General features: G+C 41.0%; 3 protein-coding genes across 11 annotated transcripts in view; 1 reads left to right on the top strand and 2 right to left on the bottom strand.

Annotated features, from left to right (window-relative positions):
- Nucleotides 1-1,395: 1,395 nt before the first annotated feature.
- ccp110 (centriolar coiled-coil protein 110) lies at nt 1,396-10,856 on the bottom strand. Of its 2 annotated transcripts, none has more exons than XM_084371432.1 (14): nt 10,658-10,856; nt 9,716-9,926; nt 7,898-8,026; nt 5,617-6,835; nt 5,300-5,421; nt 4,984-5,152; nt 4,606-4,715; nt 4,382-4,498; nt 4,193-4,294; nt 3,996-4,112; nt 3,621-3,694; nt 3,460-3,525; nt 3,257-3,316; nt 1,396-2,458 (listed from the first exon to the last, which is right to left on the bottom strand). In XM_084371432.1, the coding sequence occupies exons 2-14, from the start codon at nt 9,878-9,880 to the stop codon at nt 2,383-2,385; spliced, it is 2,526 nt and encodes an 841-aa protein (XP_084227558.1). In that variant the 5' UTR covers nt 9,881-9,926; nt 10,658-10,856; the 3' UTR covers nt 1,396-2,382. The 2 variants fall into 2 exon arrangements, with proteins under 2 accessions (XP_084227558.1, XP_084227559.1); XM_084371433.1 differs by having other exon boundaries at nt 1,396-2,455.
- Nucleotides 10,857-12,103: 1,247 nt separating this feature from the next.
- Nucleotides 12,104-18,252, bottom strand: LOC311268242 (uncharacterized protein). 2 transcript variants are annotated; one of them, XM_084371748.1, is made up of 7 exons: nt 18,076-18,252; nt 14,278-14,424; nt 13,076-13,094; nt 12,923-12,958; nt 12,592-12,744; nt 12,397-12,515; nt 12,104-12,313 (listed from the first exon to the last, which is right to left on the bottom strand). In XM_084371748.1, the coding sequence occupies exons 1-7, from the start codon at nt 18,088-18,090 to the stop codon at nt 12,206-12,208; spliced, it is 597 nt and encodes a 198-aa protein (XP_084227874.1). In that variant the 5' UTR covers nt 18,091-18,252; the 3' UTR covers nt 12,104-12,205. The 2 variants fall into 2 exon arrangements, with proteins under 2 accessions (XP_084227874.1, XP_084227875.1); XM_084371749.1 differs by lacking the exon at nt 14,278-14,424 and having other exon boundaries at nt 18,076-18,246.
- sun1b (Sad1 and UNC84 domain containing 1b) overlaps nt 14,388-21,335 on the top strand; it is a 32,975-nt gene continuing 26,027 nt past the window's right edge. For 4 of the 7 annotated variants that reach the window (XM_084371746.1, XM_084371744.1, XM_084371743.1 and 1 more), the window contains exon 1: nt 21,157-21,281. In XM_084371746.1, coding sequence (XP_084227872.1) covers nt 21,270-21,281 — 12 coding nt within the window. In that variant the 5' untranslated portion in view covers nt 21,157-21,269. Of the gene's footprint in view, nt 14,492-18,387; nt 18,597-21,156; nt 21,282-21,335 lie in introns of those variants that run through there. The other 3 variants (XM_084371745.1, XM_084371742.1, XM_084371741.1) reach the window with 3 other exon arrangements.

Here is a 21,335-nt window from a genome sequence, read left to right as displayed (position 1 = left end):
GGGAATAGGTTAAAGAAACATACATTATATATGTAGCTGTGAAAGATATTTAGTTACTCTGGTCAAACAAAACCTTACATTTCTTTATCTGAAGTGACTTCTGACTTGTTAGGTTCAGAGGGTTATATATCTTGATTGTATCTCAAATTGAAACCACATGACATATATCGTTCTAAATGACTTTGTAAGATGTTTGTATGCATTGTGTATAATGTTATGCAAATGTTATGTAAATATACTAGTATGTTAAATGGTGTGCCTGTATCATGTTAAAAGTCACTACTGCTGTACTGAAAGAACTACTGATAAACCTGTTTTCTTTTTTTTGGTGAAGCTCCAAATGTGCCTAATGTGCTGATGAGGCCTTCTCCATATGATCTTAAGATGTGTGCCAATCTTTTGGATTTCTAAATCCAATGACAATTTTGTAACAGAAAGAGTCAGCAAAAACTGCCTACTGTGAGTACTGCTCTCGTTGCAAAACGTATCCTGCTTGACATATTACAGTAAGGGAATTTAAGTAGTGAGGGTAGAGGGACAGCTATGGTGTCAGCCAAACATTTGGTTGCTGTAGTAGTGGAAAACAAATATCACTAAGTAACGTTTAACTCTTACAACGGCTACTTCCTACTACCTTCTAACACTTTTTGACATTTCCTGGTTACGGCAAACCAGGCGTTGTCCCGTCGCAGACTGTTGTGCTACAACGTCAGGAAAGATTGAGACAAAATGGCTCAATGTGGAGCTTTTTTTCTTGGACGCCAGCTTAAAGTCACTATTGTCATTAAAGTATCGCTGCTCGAAATGTGTTTTTTTTTAAAAAAGCTTTCAAGTTTGCTTCTTTACATGTGCAGCAGCCAGTAGGTTTAAGATTTTTCCAATGGGTTTCATTCATGATCCAGTTTGTCAGCAAAAAAAAGTATAAAAGTATTTATAGAATTTTCTGAAATAAAGAAATAAAAAACTGTTTTGGATACTTTGTAACCTTTCTCATGTTTTCATTCGAATATCTGTTATTATTCTTTCTTTCATTTTGTTGATGTTTTTTTCTTTTGTCTTCTTTAAGCTACTTTGCTTATGTTACTATGGTGTTTCATATTTTGTTTAAAAAAGTATCTTTAGAAATTTCAGAAAAGTGAGGCATAATCTATTTCCCCACTGTGTGTATGTGGCTTTAAGACCTCAACTGGCAAAATTTAATTTAAGAATTCCCTTTTGAAACTACATAATCAGAAATGTGTTGAGCAACATGAGTCCCAAAGCTAAGATTAAATGATGCGACAGCACTGCATCATGAGATTTTTAACTGTTTTTACTCACCTGTGTGGCTTGTTGAGTCAAGCCAGTTTCACTCTAAATATCTCTCCAGCTGATCATGAATCAGAGTCCAGGAAATTCAAATAATTTGTGAATTTATTCTGCTCATTAAAAAACAAGAAAATTTGGCATTTTAAATTAAAAAACAAACATTGTTTTAAAAGAGAGCATAGCAATGTCAGCAAACATCAACACACTGAATAACACTGAGGCAGAAGTATGAATGTGGAACCAAGTGCCAATTCACATAAATATCTTGTCTTCTAGCAGAGTGTCTGTTGTGCATCACCTGTTATGTAGTTAATGTAACAGCGTGCCAGTGTAGCGTTGTAGTGTTGTCTGTAAACTTACACATTTACATTTTTTTTCTCCATTTGACATTGACTTAAGCCAAATGTTGAATCACACTGAAATGTCTTAGAGTACTGTAAACTCAGCACCGTTTAATAAAGAAATAAAGCACAAACAGGTCCTTAAAGCCCTTGGACGAAAAACTTAAACTTATTGAATTACACTTAAATACTCTATTTTTTTATGGCAGCTACATTATGTGACAGTCAGCATGAAGCAGATGTTTGTAAATTCACTCACAGCTGTAAGCACTAGATGTTTATGACCATAAATGGTAAATATGTGCATGCTAAAATACTACAGATAGCAAAGGCATAGTTCTTAGGCACAGATAAAAATTCTGACTTTTTCCCCTAAACTCTGACCTTCTTTTAGCTTTCATTTAAGTACAGATACTCTTTCAAAATCATTTAAAATGTACCTACCTCCTCAGTTAAAAACTCCACATCAAGCTACATGTGATCTTTGTGTATAACAATCAGTTGTTGCTACTAAAAACTATTTAAGCAAGCTGCAACAGTTAAAAACGATGGCATTGTGACAGTTTGTATTAATGAGCTAAAGGGTGACAGTGAATACAATCCTTTGAATTTGACAAGGTAGATTAAACACAATCTTATTATTAGCAGCGGTGACTGGAGTCTCAGTGGTGCAAGGCTTGTATTCAAAGACTAAAAATTCAAGTTCACATGTCAGGGGATGTCAGGTCACCTGTTAACCCAGCGAGTGCTGCTTCTTCAGGCTGTCTGAACGCCTCACTCTCTCCTCTGGGGTTCTTCTGTACCAGCTCCTGAGAGGAAACAGCCACTGTCACACTGTCATGACTTTACAGACATCGATTAAAGCTGAAATCCATACATTTCTGTACACTGACGTGATTGAACTGATGTTAGAACAAAAAATGTAAAGCATCATGTTTTAGCATTGTTTATCAACATTTTTTCCAAAGAATGTCTCACCAAATGAATTCAATGAATTGATAGGGCAGTTTATGTGTTTTATGATAGCAAGATAAAATACTTTGTGATTATATGACAAGGGGCCAAAGGTTAAGCATTGTGAGACAAGTACACCTTATCTATTCCAGTGGATTTTTATTGTCATTTCTCTATTAAACCCTGATTGGTGGGGCCTTTATCTTGTTTTTTTATAGTCAGTATTTGTAAAATGGATGTCAAGGCGGATTCCTTGACCTCTATTGCAAATCAAGTCAACAAACAGTTAAAATAAAATAACTAGGACCTGAACCTGTCAGAGTTATCAAAAAGGGATCAAAATGTAAGACACACTGAGATAGGCTGGTTGACAAACAACAAAGAAGGCAGGCGACAAAAATACTTGCAACAAAAAGGCAACAAGGAGAATCCAGGAAAACTTAAGATAACAACAAAAACAGTGGACAAACCATCGAGCCATGGGGAAATAATCAGGAATACAGGGAACACACTCAATCACACAGAAAAGGAGCGGGAAAAGACAAGGACAGGAAGTGGAAAGCAACACATGAAACAGGAGGATATAATCTTAAAAATAAAACAGGAAATGACGAAATCAGAAAAACCCAAACTACGACAGAACCTAAACTCACCCCTGGCGGTTCAGCTGGCCCGGGGCAGGAGAATTTTGGCCTTGGCTTGGCTTCAGGACTCTGGGAAAAAAAGAGTGTATGTAGAGTGTGATTTTCTGGGGGCTATAAAAACAAGCAAAATACAGTATAAAGAAAAAATATATATAAAACCAGACAATACAAAGCACGAGGGGAGAACAAATTCCCTCTGATGTGTTTGGCACCTGTTGGTAGTGGGGCTCTTTGGCTTCTGCTGCATCTTCCTAGCCTGTGCTGGAGATTCGCCAACCCTGAACAAATAATACACAGCTTAATGCTGGATCTCATCATCGAAAACATTAACATCTTAAACCAGCAGGGCTGTGCTCCTCTTTTTCCATTGTACCTCTTTTTCCGGTCCAGCGACCTTTGTGTGGCAGCGGAGAGAACCACCCTCTCCTTGGGGCACTTGGCTTTCTCCTTTAGGCGTGACACAGTCAATAAAGAACAGTTAATGACAGAAGTACCGACATTGACAGCATATGACAAAGTATGTGATAAGGCTGCCATAAAATAGAGTTGTTAAGTTAAGTCATTTTGTAAATGTGGTAATCAGGTTGCTATGTAAGTACAGATTGTTGGTTGGGACTATTTTTGCCGCCAGTTTTCAAGTTCACATTGAGAAAAATGAGTGAAAACATGTCTGAACCTTTCTCCCAGATTTTCCTTCACAGCATCACATCAGCTTCTTTTTATTAATTATATATAATACATATAATACCATGTCTCGTAGCTTCCTCTCTGCCCGGAGCTCCCTGTCCTGCTGCAGCAATGCTAATCGATCCCCCAGAGGCATTTCAAAGAAGATGTCATGGATGTCATACAGGGCTGCACGTAACTGAGGGACAACAGAAGCACACATAAACACAAGGAAAGACAGACCTCTGCTGTCTATAGACAGTAACTGCACATTCATACCTGGGCTCTAACTCTCTCCTGCAGGGAGCGGTCTTGTGCTGAGTAGGTGCCCCTCCTCTGTGGAGCTTCAGTCTGGAAGGATCGGATGAACTCCTGTGTATCCTAAACACACATATACACACATATTTCTCAACACGCAACTCTTTTATACACATTTTTTGGGTGTTTTTTGTGAGAGTGTAATCTCACCACGATGGTCTGGCACAGATGTTTGACCTTCTCTGTTTTGAGCAGCCTGCGTGTGAGGAATCCGCGAATGATGGCGCCAATTCGACAGAACGCTCTCTGCTGATCCGCCGTCAGAACCTGGAATGAAGTTAGGAAAGAGAGGGATTTGAGAAATGAAGGTCTGTCTTTTTATAAGCACACACTTAGTCACACACACACCCTCTTGTTTACTTGTGCATACTCACCAGACTCAGCCTCGCTCGGGGTTTGCTAACCACCCATGAGGGCCCCCACAGATAGACAGGAGGCTGGATGGAGGGAGAGGACACACTGGAACTCACAGGACTGGGAAAACCTGGAGAAAGAAGCAAGCATATGCTTTTTGCCCTTTTTTGTTTTGAGCAGTCTGCATGTGAGGAATCCACGAGCGATGGCACCAGTTTATCATTTCTCATTCCCAACTTGTCAAGTACCGACATCCTAAAGTCAGCTAATCGCACACATTCCTACATAGACAACAGACAGGAAACTCCAGTATCAATTTTTAGGTTTTCAGAAAAGGCAAAGATTGAAACTCTCCATATACACGCCAACACACATGAGTGAGCACGGTGAAACACTACCTTTACTGTGTCCAGGTGATCGCTCAGATGGTGTGTGTGCAGGGCTTAGTCCCGGGCAGGAGGGGCTCACAACAGGACAGCTGTCACTCACAGTCCACCCACAAGCATCCCCACTCAAAGGCCGCACACAGCCGTGCCCCTTCAGTCTTCTCTCTGTCTCCTCGAGCTCCTAAACACATGGAGTACACACACACACACACACACACACACACACACACACACACACACACAAGAGAATAAATGAACACTGATGCATTTCAACTTAAAACCAAAATAAATAATTTTTGGTAAATATTATGTGATTCCATGTCCTGACCAGACGGAGGCGATGTTGCTCTTTCTCCTGCTCGGCTAAGAGCAGCGACATCTGCAAGGCATGCTCCTCCTCCAGACGCCTTTGCATGTCCTCCAGAGCCTGCGCTCGCCTCTGGGTCTCCTCTGTTGATGTACACAGATAAATACACATGAAATCATTTCGCAAACAATTCCTTTTCCTTCACTTTCCCTGCCTCTCCGTCATACAATATTTAACCTATTGCTGCATTGGGAGAAGCCGTGATCTTAGTGGATATGACACAGTTTAAGTCTGTAGATTTCAGTGTGCAATATAGGGAGTGCTGAAGGGAGACTCACGTGTCTCGCTGGTCTGTGCCTCAGCTGCATTTCTAAAGACAGTTGGTGTGATTCTTCCATTGTTTGTCCCCTGAATGTCCTCAGGCTCCATCCTGAGTGTGACCTGAGCCAAGTCGGGAGTAACGCGAGGCCTCAGCAGGGATGGCGAGGGATTGTCAACCTCATACGACTGGTTTAAGGGGGGTGCAGGGGTGCGCCGACTTGAAGCCATCCATGTAACTCCTGCCATGAAGCGAGGAACCCTTTCCTGGCTGCGGTCGATGTGCTCAAGACCAGATTGGTGGCTATGCAGCTGGCTGTCCAGGGTGTGGCAGCGGCGGCGAAATCCTGCGGCCACATGGTCATGGTGTCCCTTCGGGCTAAGCCCTGAGGCACTAACGGGGCTACAGGTTTCCTGCACTGGACTGGCACTACAGTGGCTTGATCTACGGCTGCCACTCCTGCTAACACAGGCCCCAGCTTCACTACCCACTGAGCCCCAGTGATCGGAGGACTTTGTGGCCCCTGAGAGAGCGTCTCCCCAGTCTGCCATGCAAGCACCTTCCCCTGACCGTCCTGGACTTCGAGGGATAAGGTCTGCTGGGCCGATGGGAAATGAAATATGAATGTTCCCTGTAGAAACTGGGCGTGGTTTGCGTCTCTGTGGACGGGGACTAATGCTGGACTGTGGACTGGGGAGACGAGCATACCGGTCAGGTAGACTGGGTGAAAGGCAGCCAGACTGTTGGGGACTGGGGTCATACAGAGTTTGATGCTGGATTTGGGTCTGAGGTGGGCCTACTGGGCTGTGGTGCAGACTGAATCCAAACTCAACGCCTGTGTCCCCCATGGGACTGCAGCTCTTGTTTTCCTTGTCAGAGGCAGTCTCAGGCGGGGGAGTCCTGGTGACTGTGTGGACAACTTTTGACCCCTGCTGACTCTGCTCTCTCTTCACATACTCCCTAGATCTCTTAAGAAGGCTGTCCAAACTAATGTCTTCCTCCTCCTCCTCTTCCTCCTCACTCTTCTCTTCCCTCTCCACCGTCACTTCCTCCACTGCCTTGTAGCCATTGAGCATGGGCGTCTCAGAGCATGGAGTTGCAGGCTGATCGTTTGTCTGAAGCCCAAATCCAGGGTCGATGGGAAGTCCAGGAGAGTCTGTGACCAGGGTGTAGCCACTGACTGTCGCAGATTTAGAAACTGGCAGCTTTTCAACCTCTTCACTTGGTGCTTTATGTGCCTGTGCAGAGATAAGAAGTAATGATTAGTGATCATCACATAACTGCTAAAATAAAAAGCTACAATAAAGAATACCAGCTGATGATCTTATGGACTGTACCTCTCAAATATTGCATGGTTTAAAGCAGTGAATTCGTCACTGACATACAAACAATTAAGAGGAAATCGAGAATTACCACTTTGCGTTTGTAAGCACCTGTCAAGTTTCAGTTTACATCCATGTCTGTCCAGACACATATAATATATATAGTGAAAAGACTTTGAAGGAGATTACTAAAAGTTACTCTATGTCGTTCTTAGCAAAATAAGGAGTACAGAGCTTCGACACATGGTGCAACATTTCAGCAAAACCACAAAACATATGCACTAGAACTCCCCATGACCTGTAAACACACTTTAAAAATGCTGAACACTTACATTTGCACAACTATCATCACCTGATCCTCTTTTATTTATCCAGATCCCTGAATAAACACCTCAATAAAAATACATATACTTCTTCCTGCCTGTTGTGGGTCAAACACATCACAGACAATAACTGGCCAATCACTTTTATTCACTGACCAGAAATCTCATAACTAGAGCTGATTTGCAAGATTACAATATTGCTTGGGTGATGTTTGACAAAAAAGGGCAATCGTCAGGTAAAAATAGGCCAGTCTGCCGGAGACATTCAGACAACCTGTATTTAAGTCTGGAAGCGTCACAAGAGATTCTGGGACAGACTGTAATTCAGTTTTTGTGCTTTATCGTGGGACTGACACACAGACCTATTTCACACCTGTGCATATTTGAGAATTAAAATGAAGTGTGTTGATGAAGTTACAAATAAAGTGGTCTAATGTTTTCTTTACTGAACGGAGAGTAATAAAATCCATGTTGTATATGAGTATAAGCATTTCGATGTGACATATTACCTACTTTTCCTGATTTTGCTATTTAATTTCACTATGTTCACTGTCAGCCTACACAATATCTACACATTAATTCCACAAAACATCTTGTATTGCTTTGTATTCCACACCCAGGCCTATGATCAAGACCATAGTGTGCTACTACTGACCTGAACTTGGCCCAGTATGTCCTGAACCCGGGCCAAAAGCTTGTTCCTCTGCCGATTCTGACTGTTAGCCTCCAGCTGGACTGCCCTCCGTCTGTAGTCGCACATCTCGCTGCGCTGCTCTGCACTCAGCTGGAAAAGGAACAGTTTTTAGAGACTAAATAAATGGATGAGATGTTTGTTTACATGCCTTGATGGCAATCCATTAAGCAAATCTTAATAAAACGTCTATTAGGGGGCAATGATCAATTCAACAACAGACAAACTCATTATAAAAGATTATACTTCTTCTCTGGGTTTTATGCAGAACGTATAACCACTGGTGGACTCAGGGGGGGTTCATGGGGGGACATCACCCCCCTGGTGCCACAATGTTAAAAAAAAAGCTGCGAAAGCGCCCTCTTGGATGCCCCAGGCTTAAACATGATAAAGCGCCCTCTAAGGTGCCCTTCCAGTGGACAACACATTCGTAGTGCCCTCTCTTCCCCATAAATATATAATGACTTTTGCACACTGGTGCCCCACCACCTACAGCTTTTTAGCCCCTGCCCCTCAAATATCCTGAGTTCACCACTGCGGATAACTCTAGGTGATTAGTAAAAGAGTCATGTGCCATGAAAAGCTAAACATGCACAGAAAGAATATATTTATTCCAACCACGGTGAAACAATCAGATGAAGTCTTTACATGGTTATCAGGCGTTTACATTGAATGGATCATCAGAGGTTCACACTATCCTTCTCAAGTCAAGTCTCTCCCAATTGAAGTGGTTACATTAGACATTTCCATGCTGTGTGGGCTGTTATTCTTATTATGAGTGGAATACTGTACTGTACTTCTTGGACTACACTTAATACAGCGTTCTGCTTGAACAGACTCGAGCAACAACAACAAGGTTCCAATAGACAAAATGTATTTTAAGATGCTTGTTTGTGATGAATTTTCTGTCATTACTGACAACACAACCATTCTTCTGTCATTATACATTTGTGCCTCCTTTGCTTGAGTGGAAAAGAAATCCTTGACGATCCTCAGCCTCACGCTGGCCTCTTCATCATGCTGCTATTCCTGACAACTTGTTTTGTCAGCAGTCACTAGCAGATGGATTCTCCTGCCTGACATCAAACAGCCTTGGCGTTCTCCGTCATCAATTATCTGCTCTCTCTTCTCCCTCAACTGCTGATCTAATTTGGCCGAGTCAGCCCTTGTGATGTGTGTCAGATATATTATGTAGGTCACATACTGTTTTGTTTTGTTTATATTTGGTGGACCCTGCCACCTTTCTAGCTTCAAACAGTGTTCTGGGGACCTTATTTTCCTCTGAGAACAGCTTGTTTATTCAGTTATGGAAAAAAAAAACAATTCCGAGTTTGAATTATTAACTCATTAATATTGTAAATTATAAAATTCTGTGTGAATTTCTTCTCCAAAACTACATAGTGCCCCTTTAATTAAATGAAACCATGTGATTCTTTGTGCATATCTGTGCTTGATGCCTGATATATGTCGCAAGACACCCTTCTTATTGTTGCTGTAACTGAATAGTGTCAGCAATGCTTTCTGTTACTACGCAGCAGAGAGATACAAACACAGCCACGGCAGGAAAGTGACAGATATACAGACTCTCTAGGGAAACCAACCAAACATTTCGTCATGAAAAAAAACATACTTGCTATGGATATCTTGCCATCTGTGCAAACCTCTTAAAAAACATCCATTAGCTGTGGCTTCTGTCTGCTTTTGATGAAGAAACTGTCAAAACTTTAACAGGCTCAGCGACATCCTGTGTTATCCCCTCATGTCTGTTTATTTCTTCCTTACCAGAGGCGAAAGCACAGCTCTTCCATGGAAGCAGATGACAGAGCCAGCCTTCAGGGACCACAGCGGCTCGCAAGCCATCTTCCTGACTCCCCCCGTCTCCTGCAGTATGGCCAAACTCCGCAGACAGAACTCCTCATAGCTCTCCATCTCTGGACACCCACACATCCACGCTCCGAATGGGAGGCACACACCATGTAGCCTCGTCAGCCAGCTGTTAAATGAAATGGAGAGAGTGGAATTAGATGGATGTCCACAGGCAATGTGACATGTGAGCTTTAGACTGCACTGGGTGTGGATCACTAGAGGAAACCATAAGTGGGATGAGCAGGACAAATCCACCACAACAAAAGAGGGTCTGTCTGCCCTCAGTGGCTTTTTATCACACTCATCACATTCCTGCCATTCCTCTCTATCAGACCTTGTCGACTGACTTCCATTTCCGTGTCTCGTGGATATGTGTATGGAATCGTGTGTCTAATCGATACAGTGTCTATTCCTGTATTGTCTGTCAGCAGATGGATGGCACAGACCCTTCAGCACAGACAGGTAGTGTAACACAAGCGTTAGCCTTAAGCGTCCAGCTGCTGTCTGGACGGAACTGGAACATAAATGCAATGAAAGCTGCTTTGTAATTACACCGGATCACTATCCCTCGTTCGGATTTTTAATTCAGCGTGGGGTCCTCGCGATGCTGCCAGTTACCTAGTGGTCTTCAGTCGCTTAATTAGCAGCTGCCTCGCGCTGATTCATTACAGTGACAGCACAGCAGAGGTAGGAATGGCTTCTTTTGTATCTACGGCAGGCTTGACAGTGGCAGTTTCAAGAAATGCTCGATTTTACGACATCTTTTGAAGCCATAAAGAGGTTTGGTACAGATGTGCCTTGGCAGAATGACAGTTTAAACCTCACACCGGGTCCCTTTAGTCGTTACACCTCTCTTACCTTCACAGTGGAGAAAAAGTGATATGTCCTTTGCTTCCTCCCGACGACGAGTGTTAAACGCGCACAAATGTCGCGGGGAGACGCCGACGTGCGGCTACAAAACGCGCCTAATATGTTTCTCCTCTCATTCTCTGGCTGCCCATCATCACCGCCATCCGTGTCCCTCTCTTCCGGGCTTCAACAGCGCCTCCTAGCAACAACGTTCAGCACACGGGCCACATTCCAATACGCTCCGCGCGACCTGTGTCTACGTTGCCTTCTCGGGGGGGATTCCATTATTTAACAATTCCACCGATGATATGATGAAGTAGAAGGTTCTAGAATGTTTTTTAGAACGTTCTGTTGAATGGCGCGACGTTCAATGGCGGGAAAGTGGTAGGAAAGACACCAGAGGAAAGTGAAGGTTGAAACTGTGAGAGAAATGGTACGAGATCTTTGTCGGACAATTATAATACTCGCAATCTACAAGTCATCTCACTTGTTACAGACTCAAAATAATATCCCGTTATTCGTCATAGGATTCATTATAGAGCTTTGGGGGATAATAAGCTGCTGGGCCACTATTAAAGGGGCGATATGTAAGAATTTTAGTTGACAACATTAAAATTAGCTGAAATGATCAACAGAATGTGAGCACATAGCAGTTTTGCCGTTATGATCTCTATGTTTTGTGTTACAGATCGAGACATCTACTGAAGTTAGCGTGCTAACCAGCTAGCCATCACCCATCCCGGTCTAAAGCTCTCGTGCTAGCGGTGTAAACAGTTACACTCCCCTGGTCCCAGAGCTCCCATTCCGAATCGCTACCTGCAAGGCTAATTGAGCTAACTAGCTAATGGCAGCTACAAATGGGTGGCTGTAGATCAGGAGGCAGAGCAGGTTGTCCAGTAATTGGAAGGTCGCTGGTTTGATTCCCTGGCTCCCTTGGCTGCATGTTGAAGTATCTTTAAGCAAGATACTAAACTAACTGAATGTGAGCAAATGGCAGTTTTGACGCTATGATTTCTATGTATTGTGTTACAGAGATATCAACTGAAGTTTGCATGCTAACCAGCTAGCCCTCACCCGTCCTCATCCAAAGCTCCCATGTTAGCAGTGTAAAAACTGACAGTCCCCTGGTCCCAGAGCTCCCAGTCTGAATCACTACCTTCATGGCTAATTGAGCTAACTAGCTATTGGCTGCTACAAATGGGTGACTGTAGCTCAGGAGGTGGAGCGGGTTGTCCAGTTATTGGACAGTCGCTGGTTTGATTCTCCAACTAGATATATAGGCTACTGTAGATATACGTTTACGTCACTGTAGACTCTTACTATACATTCAGTATTGTCTCTAAAATAAGTTATAGTGGGTCTGTAGCCCTCTGTATTATTTTACATCCCTGAAAGGAAAAGACGTGAGGATAGAGGGGCCCCCATCCCACCAGACATAACGTAAAACCTAGGAAAATGTCTTTCAATGATGTCTTTATCACACGGAAACTCAAACACACAGTATCATGACAACAAGCCATCACACAATCAGTAGCAAACAAAATGACATTGCTGTTTTCACAACTCCTCTCCTGAGTGTGTAGGTCGAGCAATGCGCACATTTTCCTTGTTGTCCCGAAGGAGAGCTTCAATGTGACTTTCTGTAAAGGTGCTTTTTCTGGAATCCTGTCACAGAAGTTAAACAGTGTCAGTTCTCATAGGAGGAATTTAGTCTATTTAGATGGATATTATTATTTCACATGGCCTACCTCAAAAGGTTGGCGCTTCAACCCCACACATGCTGTGGACTGCTCATAACACAGGACTATATCCAGATGCTTTGGTTCTTTATTTACCAAAGCGAGATTGAACTGGTCATGATTAGACTCTGTGGGAATCAAAAACAAATCATTAATGAGAGTATAAAAATATGCAAATCCATTGCTTTTTCATCCTGATCTTACCTAACAAGTGCATGCAGGAGGATGTCATTTTGTCCTTTGAGACATGGTCATGTTTGTAGGACAGCATTTTCTCACACACACCACCACTGATGAGGCTCTTGACTACTGTCTGTCTGCTCTCAGCTGGGGCTTCCTTCATGGCTTTCTCAATCTCTGGAGAGAAGAATGCACATGCTTTTATTTACTTACGTGTCTTAAAGGAAATACAAAGCCACATGTGTAAACAAGTGACACAGGGTTACAAGAAAGAAAGAGTCACATAGGTGATGATTGACTGTGTATAGTTTTTTGATTCTTGCTCTTACGCAAGCTGTAAAATGATCTTTCATACCTCGTGCTGCTGTTAGACAACTCTCACAATAGGCATCTGTGAAAAAGAGAACAGTCAACAGGCTAGCTTTCCAACAGAAACCAAGATTTGCCAAACCCCAAATACTAACATGACAGAGTGAACCAAGTTTGCAGCATTGATTAATTTACTCACAGCGTTCCATGTCATCAGCCTGAACAGGAAGAAGTAAACACATACACATTACAAAAATTAGGATTTTCATAGTAAGTGACTGTAGACCAAACATTCATCGACAGCTCTCTTTAAACGAAGAATGAAAAAGGGGCAGCAGTCAACTGCTCTCAAGTGAAATCATCTTCCCTTTCACATGGTCATGTGATCTCAAGGACAATGGGAACCCATCGTCACCATTCCACAAATGACAGGTGTCCAGTTTTTCAGGTTTTTATGTCTGACTGTTCAAAGATATTTCACTCAGACGGAGCTGTTGCTGCTCTCTCAACCAGGGTCTCAAAGTGCATACAAAACAATACTAGAGGTCTTACAGAATTTTTAAAAAGAATATTTCTATATTTAGAACAACAGCTGAAACACTCAAGATTCTTAAGGAAATGGTTTAAGTATTAATTTAGTGAGTAAAGTAAGCAGTGTACTGAAAGCAATTTGTTAAGTAGGTACTTGTATTTTACTTGAGTATATTGTTATTTTTAGCTACTTTATACTGCCACTCCACTACATTTTGGTGGCAATTATTGCACGTTTCACTCGACTACAAAGCAGTGCATTTAAATGTTAATGTATTGTATTGGAAATTGGATTTAAAACACATTCAGAAAAATGCTGAATAATCCGATAATCCGTCAGGCCGATAAACGGTCAACCCATAGTATATAATACATACATGCAAATATGTATAATTTAGTTTTGCTTGTATTTGTGATGCTTGAGTATTTAAGACTTTTAAGTCTCAACTGCTGTTCATATGGGTGACTTTCACTTTTACTAAAGTAATATTTTAACCTGATATCTTTACTTTTACTCAAGTGAGACTTTTGGATGCCTTTTACAACATGATTATTTGCTACATTAATCAACAAAATTGCAAAAGCCTCGACAAACATGATCAATATAAGTTTGTTTGGGCTTACTAATTTAATGAAGTTGTTCTACCTGTTCTATACCAGGCTTCACCAGGCTTATTATTATTCATTGCTATTATGTTATCATTATTATTAATATTATTATTATTAGTAGTAGTAGTAGTAGTAATTTTTAAGGTTTTTTATTCACTAAGTTTAGGTGTTGTTCTCGTCAACGACCACTAAGTGGTGCTGTTTGATTTCGAAAGCCAGTTTCAAGCCGTTTTGACAGATCCCATATATGGTCATTTTTACCTTATAAGGAATGACGCATGTGACGCAGGCGTCGCAACGGAAAGTATGACCGTGTGCGGGAAAGGCGAACGTTGGAAGGTCCTCTTTTCTTTTCAGGGAGTAGTGGTGCGACAGCCCGGGAAGCTTTGACGAACTGGATATAACGAACTACGAGATAAACCAATTACACAGTCAGCAGCGTTTCCCCTCAGTAATCCGCAGTCAGAGTCAACATGTGAGTAGTCTTGACTTCTGTGTTGATAATTATGTAAATTGACTTCACATGTGCTGCCCTGAACTGTCAGAGAGTACACATCTCATCTCCAAGCTTCATTTTGCTGATGGTATCTGTGACGGTTTGCTCTGTGGTGCAGTATTTGTTGTGTCTTCCCTTTGACTCCTTGTTGTTTTCCTTTTTGCTGAAGCCCATGAAGAAGAGACTTCTGCTTTTGTTTTCACTGGTCAGTGTAGTGGCAGGGGGGAGCCAGCTTTCCTGTACACTTTTCATAATACATTGTATTTTTTGGGCTATACCCTGTTCTCTTTCCTGCAGTAACTACTGCTTTATTTCACTTAACAAAATGTTTTTTGCAAGTCACTGAGAAGCGTTAGCAAGATTATTTCCCTGCCGAGACATACAGGACTGGAGTTATTGCTTGAAGAAGAGGGGCAGCCTGTTACAATTGGTGAAAAGTTACTCAACAAGTACATTTACTTAAGTAATCTAAGGTGGCATTTTCTACCACTTTATACTTCACCACTGTTCAGAGGGAAATGTTGTTTTCTTTACTCCAATCTTTACTAGTTACTTTTCAAGTTAATGTTACACAGTGATAAGGTTTAAAATACATTAAAGATACAATATGTAAGAATTGGCCACCTGAAACAAATAAGGGGCAGCATATCACAACAAAACTGCTAACTGTAGCTGCCGTTCGCTAGTTATTGTAGTTAGCATCGCAGCTAGCGGTTCACACTGCAAGCTCAGGTTCCAGGGGAGTGTTACCCTGCGTTCCATTACCCGTACTGCCATACTATTTAGCACACCAGAAAAAGATTTAGTGTGTCCCAATATTTAGTATGGGAAATGCAGTATGCCAAAAATACCAGGTTGTCCTACTACATCTGGTCACATTTTGCAGTTTGCAAGTCAACATTCTTTTCTGGCTATTCTGACCCACAATCCTCTGCACATCGGAAGATACGACACATATGTCACGGTGTGTCAGGCAAATATGAAACAACGCCAAGAGAACACTGACAGATGACGGCTCGTTTGATAGTGACAGACACCGCAATGACAAATGAAAGCCTGTTAAGTGTGAGTACTACGTTCTTTGCACTCCGAATTTTCGTGCTAAGGCAGCGACAGATAAAGGAGCAAAAGAGTCAAAGTTCAAGGCGTCATGACGAAGTAGTATGTCCCAATTGTGTGCAACAGGATGTACTTTTTAAGGGCAGATACAGTAAGTAAAAAGAACACACCCATTGTGTTCACACTGGAGCTTTGGACAGGGAGGAGTCGGGGCTAGCTGGTTAGCATGCTAACTTCAATAGATATCTCTGCAACACAGTATATAGACATAATAATGTCAAAACAGCTATTGATTCACATTCTGTTAAAAATTTTAGTTATTTTTTTTAATGTTTTCAGCAAAAATTTTTACACGTTGCCCCTTTAAGTTGATAACATTAAACTGCTGTTTCCTAAACTTTTTGGCCTGTGACCCCTTACTACAAAAGCAGTGTTTGATTGGGCCCCCTCGGTCTTTTTTCAGGTATCTGAGTTGTTGGCAGGTTCACCAATTTCCCCTAAAAACACTTCTCATGGTCTCATGCACGGTAAACTTCTTCATTATTTCAGAAGAAAATTGCAACAGAATTTTGGAGCCGAACTTTATCTTCTCACCACACCCCACCTTTATCTTCTGACTTATTGGAGGGGGCCGACTCCTTACCACTGGATTGAACTGCCTGACTAGCGATGTATCTGATTTATTATTGATTAATTCAGAATATTTTCACCATTTCAAAAAAAGAAATTGAAAAATGCTTATAAACGTACAGCACTTGAACCGCTTGCCATGTATGTGTTCGACTTGTTTTTTTTTCTCCTTTGTTTGTTGTGTTTTAGAAAGAAGTCTGACAATTCTTTTACTGATGTAAACCAACGTTTTTTGTCCAACCAACTGTCGAAAACCCCAAAACTCTTAACGATCATAAATGAGAAATAAAAGCAGCAAATTCTTTCATTTAAGAAGCTGGAACCAGCAAATGTTTGACAGTTTTGCTTGAAAAGTGACAAATTATCGATTATCAAAATAGTTGGCAATTAATTTAGCTTTAATGTAAAGCAGCTTTTAATGTAAAGTAGTCAGAAGTAGCTCCGATTTGACCAGCTACAGCAAGATACATTTTCTGCTCACTCATTGATGACTCCATTTTAAAAATGAATCTATAAAAATCATGTTGTTCTTTTACTCAAGTAAAGGTTCTGAATACCTCTCCCCCCACTGGGTATTGCTCCAATGAAAAGCACCTGCACGAGGACGTTTTAATAGGGATCTTATCTAGGCGGAGACGGGGTGCTAACAGCAGAGGGGTAGCCCATCTGCTGCTGTTGATGTCTAATGGTCACAGTTGATCCCAAAGTCCTTTGAAATTAAGTGTAGTTACAGGCTGCTGTCCAGCAGATGGCACCTCACCAGAATCCTCATGCTCTTATCGAGTCAGGTTATCAAAAATATTTAAAATATTTTTACATCTCTGTGGAACATTTCCTGCTTCATCTGATTAGCTGCAGGTCATGCTGTTGGACACTGAGCCCGACACATCCCAGTTTATGGTGTGTTTTAAACCAAAATGTTATGACACCTTCCTGCCAACATGTAGACGGTCAATCATGAGAAAGTCTACTCGAGTTACAGCACATAACCATTACCAGTTAAAAAGTAAACGTACTCAATCACAATGCAAAATTTTCCCTTTCAAAGTGCTACATTATGTTGCATGCAAGGTCCTACACAAAATGATGACTTCACACAGATTACCAGCATTGCACGACTCCTACCTGAGTAGGTCTAATCAGACACAACTGAAAACACCTGTGTGGTTATATGAGACCGTTCGCTAACATCATCTCCTAATTATACTGTGTCATAATTAACATTCATGTGATCAGTGTTCATACTTCTTTGTATAGTTTTCATCATGACTGATAGAAAAACACTGCAATAACTTTTTTCTGTTACATTTGTGCAAATGGTTCATTTTCACTTTAAAATGTTTGAAGTAACAATATGGCAACAATACTGATGCAGGTCTCAAAAATCTCAATTAGTACTTTTTGTCCCATATTTATGATATGTATCTTAAATAATTATACTTTATAGTGTCATAGTTTAGACTTTATATCTTATATTTAAGACATTTTTTAAATCTAATTTTTAAGACTTTTTATTCCATGAATAAGAAATTGATCTTAAAATCTCTACTTTTGTCTTAAAATGTCTACTTTTATCTCATCATTATGACTTTTTAATCACATAATCTCTTCATTTCGACTCTTTATGTAAATATTCTGACTCAGGACGGGCATATTTGTTTCATCCACCTTAGTTTTCATCTTTTTATTTGTTTATTTAAGCTGGGTTGACCTACTGGTTTGAGTTGAGCTCTGCAATTACAATGAATATGGCAGAATATAGCAGTTACTTGTTTACATAAAGTATTTAATCCATTAGGATATAATAATACTGGTCTAATATAATTAAGTAATTGATATGTTGTTGTTGTTATTATACCATCGGTCATTCATACCGTCAGTGTGTTCATGGTTGTTTTGGTGGCAGATGTTGATCCGGGGACCTTCAGTTTCAGTTGATGTCTCCCCCATAGGTTCAATATCAACTTAAACAATAGTGTGTGATCTTTTCCATGACACTGGCCCCAGCAGCAGCAGCATGCCGTTGCACCAGTGCTGCTTTCCTCCAATAGATTTAAAGTGTGCGCCCCGGCCGACAATAGAGGCCGGGGAGTGGGAGGATCAGCTCGGCAGCGATCCTTCTGGCTTTGTTACGCCTGGGAAGCCATTTTGGAAATCTGCTTGTTGTGCACTAGCATAACACTCACCAGCTACTTGCAAACTTGTGTGTTGTTTTTTCTTAATAGAGGAATAACGCTAGGGGTTTTCGGATCCGCAGTAGTAAATTACCTTTGAGTTTCCGTGCGTCGGGATGCTGGCAGAAGTTTGCGCATTTTCCGCGATAGTAATGTGAGGATCTTTTTTTTCTCCTTTTGGATTACGCGAATAATAACATACATGGACTCTAACCACGCGGGCAAGTTGACATGCTGCTATAAATAACATCTCATATTATGTTAAACGTAGCTGCAGTTGCTTGTTGTGAATGTGTCGTTTCGTCTTATCCAGATTTATTTTGTCCTTGCTGGGCTCCTTTACCCACAACTAACGCAATCCCAGGCCTTATTTTTTAGGTTGATTTAGTGATATCTGCGACATAATTACAGCCAGATATGTTATCCATCATTAAGAGTGCGTGTGTTACTCAGAAATGTTAAATGAACCTATATGATAAGAAATCAATAGAGTGCGTCGTTGCACAAGCCTGTGAGGGACGGCGTTGTCCAAATACATGGCGTCTAAATTTAGCACTGAGCAATGTGAGTATGTAACTGGGCTTATATGTCATTTGGCCGGACCTATCTGCAGTTATTATTAAACTAAAGGATGTGTTTTTAAACGGCTGTTTTGACAGTAGGTGGAGTAGTCACAGGACGCAGTAGTTTGGCCTCCTGGTCGCAGGTGGTTTGCGTAAAGGAGCCAGCAAAACAAACGTGTGTGGAGACGTACAGTCCTGTGGGAAAGGTGTCACTGTTCGCTGTGTGTTTGTGGTGTGCTGGCATGGTCTGTTATTGTTGAAGCTGGCGCCTGAATTATGAGCTCAAGGATAAAATGCTATAAAATATCACATAATTTACTCTCAGGTAAAGAGCGTGCGTTCCCTTATTCTCAGTTCATCCTGCTTGATTTTGTTGTACCCACATTCAGAGCTCGCATCATGATTTATTGAACCAGTTGACAAGTCAAGAAAACTAATCCTGGCTGAATTAAAGTAGTCCCCACAGCTTTTGGATATTTGTTTCCCTTTATCCCTCTTTTCAGCTTGCAGACTTGGATGCGGATTTGAAACGTGATTAAGATTATGGGTTGAGATTTTGGTGGATTTTAGGAAAAGCCATCTGTTTTAATTTGCTGCTCCAGCTTGGCATCATGCTTCTGTTTGATTGAATTGTTAAGTAGACGCTGGAGGACGAGTCCACTTCTTGCTCAGGGTATATGAGGAAGTTTTGGCCACGTGGAAAAAAGTGGGTTGCTGTGTGATTACTTAGTTTACTACGTACACCTGACTAAAACTACTGCAATAAATCTTGCCTTCATTAATGTTATGATGTTCAGTTCTTCTTAAAACTGTTTTAAAAAGGTTTTGATCAAATTTTGTAATTATTTTGGAGGATGTAGTTTGTGTTCCTGTTGAATTTTGTTGCATAAAGGTCACATCAGGACAATATATCAATATTATAGTATGTAATATTGTCTTAGATTTTTCATTTTGTTATATTATGATTTGACATAAATGCTGTCTTTTCCTGGATTCAGAGGCTGCATTACAGTAAAGTGATGTAATTTATGAAATTACCATATTTCAAATGATTACTTAAATTTCAGATTATATAGATATATATTATGTATCTTGATATAAGGAATGTCAAAAATATTATTTTAAGGCCATATCGCCCAGCCCTAGTAGAAGTTTTTTTTATTATTTAGCCCCGTGGTTCTCAACTTTTTTGGCTGGCTTGGGACCCCTCATGTATGATCAGTGTCTAGTTGAGCCTCCTTGTCACATTAAATGTGTCAGATGAGTTTGAATATACACCAAAACTTCCCACATGGTTGCATTTAGCAGTGGGTGATTTGAAGATTTTAGATCACAGTCGATTTAGCAAAAAAATTTGGGAAATGATCGCATGTTAGAATGTGAGAGCGATCGAATAAATCAAAATATTAGAGTCAGGATTTCGATTTTTAAATTAAAATTCAATTGAAATGAGCTTTTAATTTTGATTTCGTACAATTATAGTCTAATAATGATATAGTGTCAGTGCAGAACAAAAATGTTTCTGTTTAAATTGAATGGACTCATGATCATAAAATTGTATATTTGGAGAATCAAGACATCTCTGCGTGATATTATTTCTTGGTTAGTTCACCCACCCCTTGTTACATTTAACTGTTCAAATGTTCAGTATTTCATGAAGAATTATGAATTTTTGTGTATGAGAAAGTTATTTTATTCTCTCCCATTAATTATCTCACAGCCCCTCAGATTTATGTTGTGACCCTTTGCAGGGGCCAGACCCTTATGTTGGGAACCACTGATACGAATAGGGTGAACAAAATAATTCAATAAAGCAGCCTCCAAAATGATTATACAATTGAATCAACATCTCTTAAACAGATTTTCAGCAAAAATGTAACATTATCTTCATGAAGGTAGCTTTTATGGCAGGACTGTTGCATTCGTCTGCATGAGTTTTTAGCTAGGTGTACCTTTTATAAACCAGCAGCTGTGTGGTGTATTTGCACAGCCTGTTTGAATAATGCACGTTTCACTGTGAGAAGCTCAACCCTCAGACTAGTTGTTTCCCGCCCATTGCCTAAAACTCAGCCCCACCCCTTGCTGTCTTGCTCGGTTTCATAATACTGCTCCCTCTCTGTGCGTGGAGCTTACCCGGGAAGTCACTGTAGGAGTAGCTGTCCTGGTGAGGAGTCTGCTTAATACAACAGGAGAGAGGACCGTCGTTCTATCTGTCCCGTCTCTACCAGCCATTTCCTGGCAGTTGCCGCCTGTTTGCCGACCAGAGGAGAGGAGAAGAGACGAGTCATTCATTACAGCTTCAGTGGCATCCGAAAACCAGCCAGAGCCAACATGCAGGACGAGGTCGGCCAACTCTTGTCCGCTGTTAGAGCCACAGTAGCATTGTTGTGTTCCTGG

Source organism: Pagrus pagrus (assembly GCF_965226575.1).
Source record: "Pagrus pagrus genome assembly, chromosome: 13".
NCBI lineage: Eukaryota > Metazoa > Chordata > Actinopteri > Spariformes > Sparidae > Pagrus > Pagrus pagrus.
This window is presented reverse-complemented; position numbering and strand designations above follow the sequence as displayed.